This window comes from Musca vetustissima, unplaced genomic scaffold (assembly GCF_032173495.1).
Source record: "Musca vetustissima isolate MV318-11 ecotype Yass unplaced genomic scaffold, APGP_CSIRO_Mvet_v1 utg42345, whole genome shotgun sequence".
Taxonomy (NCBI): Eukaryota; Metazoa; Arthropoda; class Insecta; order Diptera; family Muscidae; genus Musca; species Musca vetustissima.
This window is the reverse complement of record NW_026886822.1, coordinates 104-15284: the sequence shown is the minus strand read 5'-3', so window position 1 is coordinate 15284 and position 15181 is coordinate 104. Positions and strand designations below refer to the sequence as shown.

Genomic DNA, 15181 nt, shown 5'->3' with positions numbered 1-15181 from the left:
AGGGTCTCAGGAATTTTTTTCTATAGAAAAAACTTGTCCTGAGGGTCTCAGGGATTTTTTTCTATAGAAAAAACTTGTCCTGATGGTCTCAGGAATTTTTTCTATAGTCTTACAGATATGCTCAGTAGAATTTTTTTTATAGAAAAAATTACTGCAATTTTTCTTTACATTTTCCCGTTACCCTCCTATTTTTTTCCCCAAATATGTTTCAGTTTCGTTTGGCATCAATCCGCATTGTCTGAGAATTGTGTTAAATTGGTACCAAGAGGTCTGGCTGATCTAGATTAAAGACTTAAGCACAAAATCCCCCCAGTAAATCAGCAAAAAAAAACAGGCAGTCTTTTACAATTTCAAAACATTAACTAAGCAAAGGTTTGTGAACCACCAACCGAACGACGGACCAGTCAACCAGCAGAAGCCGGAGCAGTGGCATCAGTAACAGGCAAAACATAAAATCACAAAACTTAAATTGACAATCATTTGAATTATTATTGTTGCCAGTAGGAAGCTCAGCTGAAAAAAAAATGAAAAACAAAAAACGACAACGAAAAGTAGATAAAGAGGGAACCGAGAAAAAGGATAAAAATTGAAAACTGAAAAAAAAACAGAAATAATACACCGTGGTGGCAGTGGCAATAAGCAGGGCAATCTTTTGCTGCAACACATCAAACAAGAAAACCATCAGCATCAAAACATTTACCCAAAATAGTTGTAAACCAACCTTCCTCCGATTTGGCCAAAAACAACAACATCAAGAAAACCTGGCAATTTTTTGTCGTTTGAAGAAAAAATATTTTTTTTTTAGTTTTTTTGTCTAAGTGAAAATGAGTAACAAAATTCTCACCATTATTGTTTTTGTTGTTTATAAATGGTTTATGGTTCGCTAGGTTCGCCAGCCAGCCAGCCTGCTTGGGCCTAAGTGACTGGTTAGAGTTTAGTTTTTATTTTTTGGGGGCATTTTGGTAAAGTGAAATAAATGGCCAACGATTGTGTTTATTTAGTTGGCTATGATTTTTGCTGTTATTGTTGTTGGTTTCCATGGCTTGACAAAAACAATACCAAACATTTTTTTCCTCTAAAAGCTTCTGATCTTATTGTTGGCAACGATTTTTTGTTTTAGTTATTATTACTGTTGTTTTTGTTGTTGTTGTAACAGCGAAAAGCAAGAAAATCGTGAGATTCTTTAATGGAATTGGTTCGTGAAGAAGTGTTGATGAGGTCGATGATGTGAATGATGATGACGACTGACTTGGCAACTTGCCTAGCAATGACGACCCCATGAGCGGCTGATGATTATTGCTGCTAGGAGGACACAACATATTTTTCTTTTCATTTGTTGGAGTTGTAGTTTTTTTGGTGGGTTCCTTTTTTGTTATTGTTTTTTTTTCATTCTTTGTGAGCATGGCTTGTTACATATGGTTTTACCAGCAGGCATGATACTAATATAGATGGCTGCACCAGAGATTACTTCCTGAACGGAGAACCAGCGTTGGGCTTTTTTCACAGCAATTAAGCTCGCCGTGGTAATTGCCAAGGCAATCAAAAACACTTAATAAAGTAATTACAAAGTGAAGAAGAAATTAACAAACATTGTTTTCAAAAAGAAATTAATTTATTTGAACAAAATCAAGTTTCTTTCTTCAGTCTTTTGTTTCTAAGGGTAATGAAAATAAACTTTTTTTATAGAGGAAAAAAATCATTGACAAATATTCTAGGGACTTGCTGAGCCGAAAATTGTAAAGAATATTTTCTGATGAGCTACAGAAGGCGTGGAGTTTTTAAAAAAGTATTTTCTAAGAAGCTACAGAAGGCGTGGATTTTTTGAAGAATATTTTTCTATGGAGCTGCAGAAGGCGTGGATTTTTAAATACTATATGATTTCTAAAGAATATTTTTTTTTAAGGTCCTGCTAAGGCGTGGATTTCTAAAGAATATTTTTTGGGAGGTCCTGCTAAGGCGTGGATTTCTAAAGAATATTTTTTGGGAGGTCCTGCTAAGGCGTGGATTTCTAAAGAATATTTTTTGGGAGCAACAGGAATAAGGCGTGGATTTCTAAAGAATATTTTCTAAAGGGCGTGGATTTATAAAGAATATTTTTCAAGGGCCAACTGAGGCGTGGATTTACTAAAGAATATTTTTCAAGGGCCAACTGAGGCGTGATTTTATTAAAGAATATTTTTTTTTTTTATAGGAAAAAATCAAGGGCCAACTGAGGCGTGGATTTTTTCTAAAGAATATTTTTTGAAAAAAATCGTACTGAGGTCCAGTATTTTTTCTAAGACCTGAGGTCCTGCTAAGGCGTGGATTTATAGATCTCGTGATATTTTTCAATAGAAAAAATCGACCTGAAAAAAAATCTTACGGAGGATATCAACAATTTCCTCTACAAAAAAAGTCGTATAGAGGGTCACATGTATAGAGGGTCACGAAATTTGTTTCTAAAGGAGTCTAAAGTCAGAGCTGAGAATATCTGAAAATCATTTTTTTCCCACAATTTATTTTAACAAAGTTATTCCCCAACAATTATGAATAGTTGGTCATGGAGTTTGTCAGCCACTTTAGTGCCGCCTTTCCATGAATTTACTTAGCCAAGCCAAACTAGAAAATAGAAAAATTATTCGCATAGTCAAGAATAACATTCGACATTCTTGAACTGTAGGAAGCAAAAAACAAAAAAAAAAAACTGCGAAGAAGATTTTCGGTGTAACCATAATGTGTTTCAACGAAGAAACACTCCAGCCGGAGAAAGCCGCAGTTCGAAAATCTATTGGCCATAACTAAAAAGAAAATCCTATTTCTGTGTTCAATGAATGACTGTGAATTTTAGTCGCATAACAAATGTGTTGGGCCTCGCATTTGCCTGCTGGCAGTCTTCGCCCAAGTCCCAGGCCCAGCTTCTTATGGTCATCATATGCTCAATGCTTTTGACCTACTGAGTGTGTACGGCTCAATGGGATGCTGTTTGAATCACGCGGAACGACGGCATAGAAATGAAAATGCTGTTTATTTCACTAAGCATAAAATATTCGTTGTCGTTTCTGTATTTTTCAGTTTTTTTCTCCACTTCGTAGTCATCTTTTTGTGGGGAAGGTTAAAAGGCGTTAAGAATTAAACACTTGTTATTATTACCTACTTCGCTGGCTTCTTGCCAGGCAAGCCAGAAGTTTTCCATCCTCTTCTGTTGCTGTTTTTTTTTTTTTAATTCCATGACTATCAAGGAGGTGTTGGCCTGTCCGATCAGGCTACATTTACAGGCAATGCTAACCGCAGATGACATTAATTTTATATGTTGTTGATAAATTCTAAAATATATTGCCATTGAAGAATTTTCCAGTTGGCTTTCTCACGCGGTAATACAATTAACATAACAGGTGTATAATGACAGGAGCATATTTGAATTAAGGAAATAGTATGTTTATGGAAAATATATTTTTTTTATACTCTGGAGGAAAAAATGCTGACAACGGTATACATTTTCTACAGAAAAAAAATCCTGAGACCCTCAGGTTAAGTTTTTTCTGTAGAAAAAAATTCTTGAGACGCTCAGGTTAAGTTTTTTCTATAGAAAAAAATTCCTGAGACCCTCAGGTTAAGTTTTTTCTATAGAAAAAAATTCCTGAGACCCTCAGGTTAAGTTTTTTCTATAGAAAAAAATTCCTGAGACCCTTAGGTTAAGTTTTTTCTATAGAAAAAAATTCCTGAGACCCTCAGGTTAAGTTTTTTCTATAGGAAAAATTCCTGAGACCCTCAGGTTAAGTTTTTTCTATAGAAAAAATTCCTGAAACCCTCAGGCGAAGTTTTTTCTATAGAAAAAAATTCCTGAGACCCTCAGGCGAAGTTTTTTCTATAGAAAAAAATTCCTGAGACCCTCAGGCGAAGTTTTTTCTATAGAAAAAAATTCCTGAGACCCTCAGGCGAAGTTTTTTCTATAGAAAAAAATTCCTGAGACACTCAGGCGAAGTTTTTTCTATAGAAAAAATTCCTGATACCCTCAGGTTAAGTTTTTTTCTATAGAAAAAAAATTCCTGAGACCCTCAGGTTAAGTTTTTTCTATAGAAAAAAATTCCTGAGACCCTCAGGTTAAGTTTTTTCTATAGAAAAAAATTCCTGAGACCCTCAGGTTAAGTTTTTTCTATAGAAAAAAATTCCTGAGACCCTCAGGTTAAGTTTTTTCTATAGAAAAAAATTCCTGAGACCCTCAGGTTAAGTGAAGTTTTTTTATAGAAAGTTTTTTCTATAGAAAAAAATTCCTGAGACCCTCAGGTTAAGTTTTTTCTACAGAAAAAAATTCCTGAGACCCTCAGGTTAAGTTTTTTCTATAGAAAAAAGTTACTGAGACCATCAGGTCGATTTTTTCTATAGAAAAAAGTTACTGAGACCATCAGGTCGATTTTTTTCTATAGAAAAAAGTTACTGAGACCATCAGGTCGATTTTTTCTATAGAAAAAAGTTACTGAGACCATCAGGTCGATTTTTTCTATAGAAAAAAGTTACTGAGACCATCAGGTCAATTTTTTCTATAGAAAAAAGTTACTGAGACCCTCAGGTTGATTTTTTTATAGAAAACAATTACTGAGACCCTCAGGAAGTCTCTTCTCCTTCCGAAAAACAGTAGCTATTGTTGACCGAAGTGTAGACCCTTAACATATCAACAGTGCCACTTGTTGGCCTCTAAACAACAGTTAGCAAATATGCAAACAAAAGGTAAACATTTCAAGCCGTCGTTGGGTCTCCACTTCCCTGCAGTTCTTTGGCAATTAAAAAAATATGTCTGCAAATTTTCACTAACCATATAGCAAAGTTTTATTGTTGTTGAGGAGTTTTTCTTCTCCTGTTCATGATTTGTTTTCAAAAATATGCGGTTTGTAAATTGCATTCTGCTGCCACCGTTGAGGAGGGCTCTCCCCTCCTCCTCTCCGGATATTTGTTTAGGCCTAGACCTGACGGACATAAAACTAGGTGCCACATTAGATATTGACAAATTCTTTTGGCCTGTAGAGTAGTTTTTATTTTTGTTTAACGGTTTTCCAGTCATAAAAATCCCGGCTAACTGAAATCCAGCCATGGTGAAAAGTTTTGCGGCCAATGATGCGTTCGTTCGTTGATGGCTTTCAACGGTTGGGAGTCGTCGTCACCAATTGTCAGCATTAACATAACCCTGCTGATTGCTAATGGTGATCGTGGTGGTGATGGCGATGGCGGCGATGGTGGTCGTGTTAACGCAAAAATACCTTGCAGACGCCACCTACTTTCCCAATCCTCCACAATGGCCACAATTTTTTCCTAGCAAAATTGAAAATACAAATCTGTTTTTACAACATTTGCATTTCTGGGCTTCTACACACACATATTTTTTCCACAATTTTAATTATGCAAAAAACCAACAACAACAGCAGAAACAAAATCTACAACCTCCTTATTTATGACGCTCATAAAATATTGGCAACTAAATTGCTATTTGGGAAATTTTTTATTTGATCTTAAATGGTACGGTACCCAGGCACAGTAGGTCCCAATAATAGTACCGCCTCAGGAAGAATTGATTTGGTTTTTGTTTTCTTTTTTTTTTTTTTTTTTGTTATAGCCAATATCAGTCATCAAGAGTCATTGGGAAAATCTACATCCCAGCAGTTGGCCTCATATTTTATATTTGAATTCCTTCACGTTCATAATTAGCTTTTGGTTGTTAAATTTCGGCTTTTAACTTCTTAATTAATAATTATGTTAATTTTTTCTATTTTTTTGGAAAACATGAATTTTTCAAATGACATTTTTATTAGAATTTTTATTAACTAATTTTTTCTTCTTTTTTGTTTTAGATGAACCAGCTGTGCAAAGTATGCGGCGAACCAGCGGCTGGTTTTCATTTTGGCGCCTTTACCTGTGAGGGTTGTAAGGTAAGTGCATAAAAAACAAAAGACTTAAGAAACGAACCTGTTCAAACAAATTACTGATTCCCTCATTATGATTTTTTTCTATAGAAAAAAATTCACTGAGACCCTCATTATGATTTTTTTCTATAGAAAAAAAAATTTACTGAGAACCTCATTATGATTTTTTTCTATAGAAAAAAAAAATTCACTGAGAACCTCAGTACGATTTTTTTCTATAGAAAAAAATTCACCGAGACACTCAGTATGATTTTTTTCTATAGAAAAAAAATCACCGAGACCCTCAGTATGATTTTTTTCTATAGAAAAAAATTCACCGAGACCCTCAGTATGATTTTTTTCTATAGAAAAAAATTCCGAAGACCCTCAGTTAGGATTTTTTTCTATAGAAAAAAATTTCATAAGAACCTCAGTAGGATTTTTTTCTATAGAAAAAAATTCACCGAACCTTAGTTCGAAGTTGTTTTCTATAGAAAAAAATTCACCGAGACCCTCAGTATGATTTTTTTCTATAGAAAAAAATTCACCGAGACCCTCAGTATGATTTTTTCTATAGAAAAAAATTCACTGAGACCCTCAGTACGATTTTTTCCGTAGAAAAAATGTTGAGACCCTCAGTACGATTTTTTATTTATAGTAAAAACTACTGAAACCCTCAGTACGATTTTTTATTTATAGAAAACATTACTGATACCCTCAGTAAGATATTGTTCTTTAGGACCTCATGATGAGGTTCTGAAACCCTCAGGAGGACTTTTTGCTTAGAAAAAATTCCTGGCAACCTCAGGAATAATGGAATTCCTCAATGTCTTCGAATTGGTGTGGTAAACATCATCTATTTTATTTAAATTCCTCATTTCTTTGATCCTCAATTGAATTTGCATTATGAGCAAGTTAAAATCAAGGTCACCTAAAATCAGATGCACCTAATGTTAATACCTTCCCATGAAAATTTGCCATTGTTGCATATTATTTTACGCATTTTTTGTCTAACAAAAAATTAACTTTGGCAAGTAAAAATTCTCACATTAATTTCCTAACAAAAAAATCCCCTCCAAAATTAAACCCCAACATGTGCGAAATCATCCGCCACCTTTCAGTAAATTGCAAAACAAAGAAATCAATGATTTTTTTTCTATTTGATTTCAAACTCATTAATGATAGACTAGGTCGAACAGTACCCCATCTTAATAGATATTGATTCAAAAATAAATCATATGACGATGGACAAAAAGCAACAACAAAAACTAAATCGATTTTTAATTAACCCAGCAAAACACACAAAACTGAATGGAGCAAAACGAAATTATAACCTATCAAATGATGGGAACAAAATTTGTGGACTATAGTTTTTTTTTTTTGAATGGTATCAAAAAGAAGCAACAATTGAAGTGAAATCTTTTATGCTAAAAAAAAAACAAACTTATTGAATATACCGAGGATGATCTTCATTGATTTTTAGCAATGAAAGAGAGAAAAAACTCCAACTAAAACTGCAGTCAATCAATATAAAATTACACACATATTAGATGAGTTGGCATAAAACGATGAGACACATTATCAAATAATCATGGCCCATTCAGTTGATAGATCGATCAATAGATTTTTATCGTTTTTGTTATTTTTTGCTAGGTTAGTTGGTCGATTCATACTTCACAAAACAAAGTTCAAAAGATAGTGAAGAAAATGAGACCAGAAAATCTTCATACCTGTGAGGAGGTTGTAACAATATTGATTTAGTTTTTCTAATAGAGAAAAAAGTACATAGTTTAACAATGAAGATCAAGGGGTATTCAATAGGGTTTTTGTAGTCATAAAAAGAAAAAAGTGAAGGCTTGTCTCTTGAAACCAGTCATTACAAGAAAATACCTTGTAAGGGCAAACTGATATTTTTCTGGCATTCAAATATTTTCTCATGATTTGGCAAAAAATATTCATATTTATGTCGGAATTGTGTAGCTATAGAAAGGAAAATGTTATTGAATTTTTATTCATGGACAATAATGTCAAAAATTAGTTACGCATATTTGTGCACTGAGCAATTTTTATACCCTTCACCACACTGTGGTACTGGGTATTATGTCTTTGTGCATATGTTTGTAAAAGGCAAAAATAATCGAGATAGACCCATGGTTCCTTTTGAGAATATGCATAGAATCACTTTCTGAGTCGATTTATGCATGTCCGTCCGTCCGCCCGTCTGTTGGTGTTAAATTGTAAACAAAATACAGGTCGCATTTATGATCCGAATTGGATGAAATTTGGCACAGCTCATTTGTTTGGCCCAAGGACGAACCCTATTGAAATTGGAACCCTATTGAAAATCGGTTCAGTTTTAGATATAGCTCCCATATATATCTTGGTCCGATTTAGGGTAAATTGTGTACCAAATTCCCTATATATCTTTCGATTTGCACGAAATTTGGCACAGCGTAATGAATAAGGGTTAGAATGATGTCTGCCAAGTTTCGTGAAAGTCGGTCCAGATTAAGATATAGCTCCCATATATATCTTCGTCCGATTTCAGATAAATTGTGTACCAAAGTCCCTATATATCTTTCGATTTGCAGGAAATTTGGCATAGCACACTGAATTTATTCTAGAATGATGTGTGAAAAGTTTCGTGAAAATCGGTTCAGATTTAGATATAGCCCCCATATATAGCTTCGCCCGATTTTAGGTAAATAGTCCACTAAAGTCCCTGGAAATCTTTTGATTTGCACGAATTTTGGCATAGCGTAATGAATTAAATCTGGTGGATGTGTGCGAAGTTTCGACACAATCTGTTCAGATTTCGATATAGCTCCCATATATATTTTCATCCGATTTTGGTGCACCAAAATCCCTATATATCTTTATTAGCACGGATTTTGGTATAGGGTACTGAATTAAGGCTAGAATGATGTTGCTAAGCTTCGTGAAAAGATCCATAGCTAGGTCGATTGATACAACGTACTGATGTAATATAAATTAGTCTCCGGCAAGTTTCCCTGAAATCGGTTCAGATATAGATATATGACAAAAACGCGTCGTCTGTTGGGATACATATGTAGAATATACCCAAAGTGGTGAAGGGTATCATATAGTCGGCCCAGTCCGACTTTACTACTTTCCTTACTGGTTTTTCTATAGAAAAAATCGTACTGAGAGTCCCAGAAAGGTTTTCTTAGAAAAAATCGTCCTGAGGGTCTCAGGATTTTTTTCTATAGAAAAACGTATTATCAGGAAAACGTATTCTATAGAAAAAATAATCCTGAGGGTTTCAGGAATTTTTTCTAGAGAAAAAAGGTAGTCCCTATAGTCTCAGATTTTTTTTCTATAGAAAAAAGTAGTCCTGATGGTCTCAGGATTTTTTTCCTTAAAAAAGGTAGTCCCGAGGTTCTAGGGAATTTTTTTTCTATAGAAAAATGTTGTCCTTAAGGTCTCAGGAATTTTTTTTTATAAAAAAAAAGTAATCCTCAGTTTCTAGGGATTTTTTTTCTATTAAAAAAGTGGTCCTGAGGGTCTCAGGAATTTTTGTCTATAGAAAAAAATCGTCCTGATGTATCAGAATTTGTTTTCTATAGAAAAAACAATTGTCTTGAGATTCTCATGAATTTTTTCAAGAAAAAAAAAAATCCCACCTGTTTTGTTAAAAAAATACCTCAAGAAAACTTGTTTCTGAGGGACATTGAAAAAAATCCTTATGTCTCTAAGGAAGATTTTTACTTTAGAAAATATATATATCTTGAAGTCAGAATAAGCCCTCTTTCCTCTGAAGAAGTATTTTATGTAGGGAAAAAGTACCCTGGTCGTTAGAACGATTTTTTTATATTAGTCAAAATTTTTGAGTTTTCCGAGGAATACTTTATTCCGATAGAAAATAATGCTCAGGACCCTAACAAAGACTATTTTCCATAGAAAAATCTTGAGTAACTCGATGAAGACTTAGCAAATATCAAATTGTACTTGAGTTACCACCATATAACCAAATGATGATCATCATCACCACATTGGTGTTGCTAATAACCATGATAATGTTGATTTTGCTGCAGCTAATAACGATGCAAAACAAGAAAAATAAATTTTATTTTAATTTCGAAAATAAACTATCTAACTTGCATACTCTTTGCTGTTCAAATCAAAAAGTCAAGGTCATTTTACATAAAAACCCATCTTCATACATCAACAAGTTGTTGGGTATATATTTGTTGCTTTGTTTCTTTAAAACCAAACAGATGTGGCCAAAAGACATTCAAATAGTGGCTTGGAACAGAATAACCCACCAACATCAACAGCAAATAACAAGTTCTTCTTGAAGGCAATAAGCAGTAGTTGAAAAAACTCATTGTCATTGTTTTGAATGTAACTAGAAGTTGAATAGAGAATCAAGAAGAAAAATAAATTAAGAAGGAGAAGAAGAAAATAAAATTGAAATTAGTATTTCAGGCAGTTTAAATGAGGAATTAAGTATTTTTAAAATGTAGCAGTGGGTAATACTCTACACTACACTTTTAATAGTATTTTTAATCTCAAGTCCAGAAGAATCTCTGGACTTCTAAAAAGCTTAAAGAATACCAGAATATAGCATCGAACTAAGGGTTATCGATTTAAAATTTCTAAAATGAAAAAAAATTCTAAAATGGAAAAAAAACCTCCAGAGCATTTATATTAATCAGAATATCTATAGATATGTAGTAGATCGGGATAGGCCCTAGAAATTTTAGCTTTACATAGGAAGTAGGTGAACATAAGGTCTTCAATATTACATAGAAAGGACTTTGAAAACTATAAGTTCCACATATCCTCTGCACTATCCCTCGACCTTCTTGAGTGCTTTATTTTCATTTGAGGTGGAATTTACTCTTTAAAACTTGAAGCCCATTTAACATTTTAAAATGATAATTCGATTTAATTTTTGTTTTTTTTTTTACCTGTGTAGAGAACGACAAAATCCCTGGCTAATCATTATGTAAATTTATGTAAATAGTAACACTTGTTAGCTTAACTAATTAGCAAAACGTTCTCCTGCTCACAGCTAGCATTCGAACAGCAGTGGAAGCTTAGCGAAGTGCGATTAAGAATAAATGCAGTTTATATTAATCTCATAGCTACAAAATGAAATCGAATCAACTGATAAATGACAGGGTTGCAATTTTTGAATTACGAAAACATTGAAAAATGTCAAACTTGTTTTCAAGGTTTGATATTTCTATATAAAGGTAGGAATTTACATCGAGACATAATTTTCCCAAATCTGTAACAAAAAAAAAAAAAAAAATCAAATCAAGAAAGATTTTTTTCTATAAAAAATATCAAATATTATTTTTCATATATTTATATTCGTTATTTTGAAAATGAAATAATGTAGAAGGGCAACCCTGGTCTCCAAGCATGTGTAGTTAAGTGCTAGAGCGAGAGAGAGAGTACTTTTAAATTTTGTGTAAATAATTGTAATTAATAATAATTACATTTTAACTCAGACTTAGGCCTTTTATTACTAAATGACGTACAATTGCAAAAATGAGATGTGGTCTAATGTGAAAACAAAAAGCTAAAACGCGAAAATTTTCTGCTACGCTATTTCATTCTCTCTCTCTGTCTCTGTAATTATAACAAAATTATACCTGACCTAAACTCTTTCCAAAAAAATTTTAAATGCCCAGCCTTTGAGGGGCTTTTAAATTGTAATTTACATTTATTTTTTCATGCTTTGCTAAAGCATAGCCATCAAAGAAAGTTTTAGTAAGTGGCAAATAATTAATAGCTAAATAAATTTAAGTAAGGTGTTCTTTTTTATAACAAACAATTTCTCTGTACAAAAAGCCTATAATTGAAGAATAAAATAACTGAGAACCTCACGAAGACTTTTTTCTACAGAAAAAAATTATGACACCTCTAGAAGTATTCATTTGCTCAAGCCTAAGTCTAACTCAGAACACCTTCCTGAGAGACATTAAGGTTTGTTTTTCTGTAGAAAAAGGGCCTTCCTGAGAGTCTTTAGAATTTTTTTTAAATCAAAAATTCTTACGGCAGGTCTCACTAAATTTTTTCTACAGAAAAAATTCCTACTGAGGTTCTCAGTGAATTTTTTTTATAGAAAAATCATACTGTATTTTTTTCTATAGAAAAATCTTACTGGGCGGCTCAGTATTTTTTTTTTTCTATAGGAAAAAGTCCGACTGAGGGTCTCAGTGAATTTTTTTATAGAAAAAAATTGTACTGAGGGTCTTAGTGAATTTTTTTCTATAGAAAAAATTTGTACTGAGGTTCTCAGTAAAAAAAAATACTGAGACCCTTCACCACACTGTGGTACAGAGTATTATGTCTTTGAGCATATGTTTGTAACAGGTAAAAATAATCGAGATAGACCTATGGTTCCTTTTGAGAATATGCATAGAATCACTTTCTGAGTCGATTTATGCATGTCCGTCCGTCTATCCGTCTGTCTGTCCATGTTAAATTGTAAACAAATTACAGGTCGCATTTATGATCCGAATTGGGTGAAATTTGGCACAGCTCATTTGTTTGGACCAAGGACGAACCCCACTGAAATTGGGAAAAATCGGTTCAGATTTAGATATAGCTCCCATATATATTTTCGTCCGATATAGGCACCAAAGTACCTATACATCTTTCGATTTGCACGAAATTTGGCATAAAGTACTGAATTGAGCCAAAAATGACGTCTGCCAAGTTTCATGAAAATCGGTCCAAATTTAGATATATCTCCCATATATAGTTTCCTCCGATTTAAGGTAAATGGTGCACCAAAGTCCCTATATATCTTTCGATTTGCACCAAATTTGGCAAAACGTACTAAATTGAGCCTAGAGTGATGTCTGTCAAGTTTCGAGAAAATAGGTCCAGATTTAGATATAGCTCCCATATATAGTTTCGTCCGATTTCATGTAAATGGTGCACCAAAGTATCTATTTATCCTTCGATTTCCACGAAATTTGGCGTAAAGTACTGAATTGAGCCTATAGTGATGTCTGTTAATTTTCGTGAAAATCGGTTCAGATTTAGATATAGCTCCCATATATAGTTTCCCTATATATCTTTCCATTTGCACGAAATTCGGCATAACTTAGTGAATTGAGCCTAAAATGACGTGATCCAAGTTTCATGAAAATCGGTTCAGATTTAGATATAGCTCCCATATATAGTTTCTTCCGATTTCATGTAAATGGTGCACCAAAGTCCATATATATCTTTCGATTTGCACCAAATTTTGCATAACGTACTGAATTGAGCCTAGAGTGATGTCTGTTAAGTTTCGTGAAAATCGGTTCAGATTTAGATATAGCTCCCATATATAGTTCCGCCCGATTTTAGGTAAATAGGCCACTGAATTCCCTGGAAATCTTTTCAATTGCACGAATTTTGGCATAGCGTACTGAATCAAGTCTAGAATGGTGTGTGCTAAGTTTCGTGAAAATCGGTTCAGATTTAGACATAGCTCCCATATATATTTTCATCCGATTTTAGGTAATTGGTGCACCAAAGTCTTTAAAATCATTTAATTTGCACGAAATTTGTAATAGCGTACTGAATTAATTCTGGACTGATGATGCTAAGCTTCGTGAAAAGATGCATAGCTAGGCCGATTGACACAACGTACGGAATTAATATATATATTAGTCTCTGGCAAGTTTCCTGAAATCGGTTCAGATATAGATATATAATAAAAACGCGACGGCTGTTTGGATTCATATGTACCCAAAGTGGTGAAGGGTATCATATAGTGGGCCCAGTCAGACTTTACTACTTTCCTTACTGGCTTTTTTAATCTTTATATTATTTTTCTTTTCGTTTTTTGTCTAATCGTCCTTTTAATTTTCTTTTTCTCTTTTCAGTCATTTTTCGGCCGTACCTACAACAACATATCCGCCATTGCGGGTTGTAAAAATAATGGGGATTGTGTGATTAACAAAAAGAATCGTACCGCCTGTAAAGCCTGTCGTCTACGTAAATGTCTGTTGGTGGGAATGTCAAAAAGTGGCTCCCGATATGGTCGAAGATCCAATTGGTTTAAAATCCACTGCCTATTACAAGAGCAGCAGACAAATAGTGGTGCGGCGGGACAAAACAACAGCGGAAATTCGAATAGTAATTTGGAACAATTGGCAAGACTGCATCAGATACATGCCCGTCAGACCTATCAGGATAAAACAAATCCCTGCATCAAATCAGCCATTAGTGGTGGAGGAGGTGTGTCGGGAACCGCTCTCAGTATACCAGTATCCAGCAGCCATAATAATAACAACAATAACGTCAATACTCTGGCGGGGAATGTGGGGAGTAACTTGAGTAATTTTCTTAATCCTGCCAAATTTTTTAATGGTGCGGACTCGATGTCTTCGGGCAACAATACCGCCAACAATAAAAGCCATAATGAATCCCGCCTTAGTGATACACCCAGCGATTCGGGAGCCTCTTCTGCAGGTGATCCCACAGATGATGGTACAAGTACGGCAAGTCTACGGCATCATAGCCACAGTCAACATCATCAGCAATTGCTGAAATCGGAAAGGAATTGTAACTCGGCTCATCAACCCATGGATAATGGCTGCAGCGAAGAAGATTCCGATGAACGAGAACGCAGACGACAACAATTTCTACAAATATTTCGTAGTCATTCTGAACCTCTACATAGTCCATTTGCATCGTTTGCTTTCACCCAATTACCACCGCCTGCGGCTGTATTGAATACCGCTGCCCTGGCAGGTTCACCACCGGCATTTATGTTACCCGCCATTAAGACACATGATAGCTTCCAACTGAGAATGGAAGCTGGTGATCATCATGATGCGGAGGAGAGTGATGTACAAGATGAGCCCATAGATTTATCACTGAAAAGTCGGCAAAGTCAATCACCAAAAGCGGAGGCGAATAAAAGTCTAACACCCGAGCCGGAAATGGAATGTGGCAAAGGTGGTGTGGGAGTTTTGGATTTAACACTGGTTCGATCTACGCAAACCCTCACGGGATGAGGGGATATATTTCATATAGAGTAACACTCTCACATTATCTCTGTCTACTCTGGTATTTTTTCAGTATTTAAAGAATCTATGCTTTTTCAAACATTCCAAATTTAGACCCAGTGAAAAAATTTTGTTTTCTGTAAAATTTATTTTAATTTCCATGAATATTGTAGCATACTTATAGGCACAATTTTTTTTATTGTTTTATGTTGTATATATTTAAACAAAAAAAAAAAATAAATAAATAAAAACAAATATCAACAGAGGTCATAGGAATTCCCTTTGTGCCATAAGGTCACTATTTTAATATATATATATATATAT

At 34.2% G+C, this 15181-nt stretch overlaps 1 protein-coding gene across 1 annotated transcript; it reads left to right on the top strand.

Annotated features, from left to right (window-relative positions):
• The first annotated feature begins 5819 nt into the window (after positions 1-5819).
• On the top strand, positions 5820-14866 carry LOC133334305 (protein embryonic gonad). Its single transcript, XM_061542595.1, has 2 exons — positions 5820-5897; positions 13730-14866. Exons 1-2 carry the CDS (start codon positions 5820-5822, stop codon positions 14864-14866), a joined length of 1215 nt encoding a protein of 404 aa, XP_061398579.1.
• Positions 14867-15181: the final 315 nt, after the last annotated feature.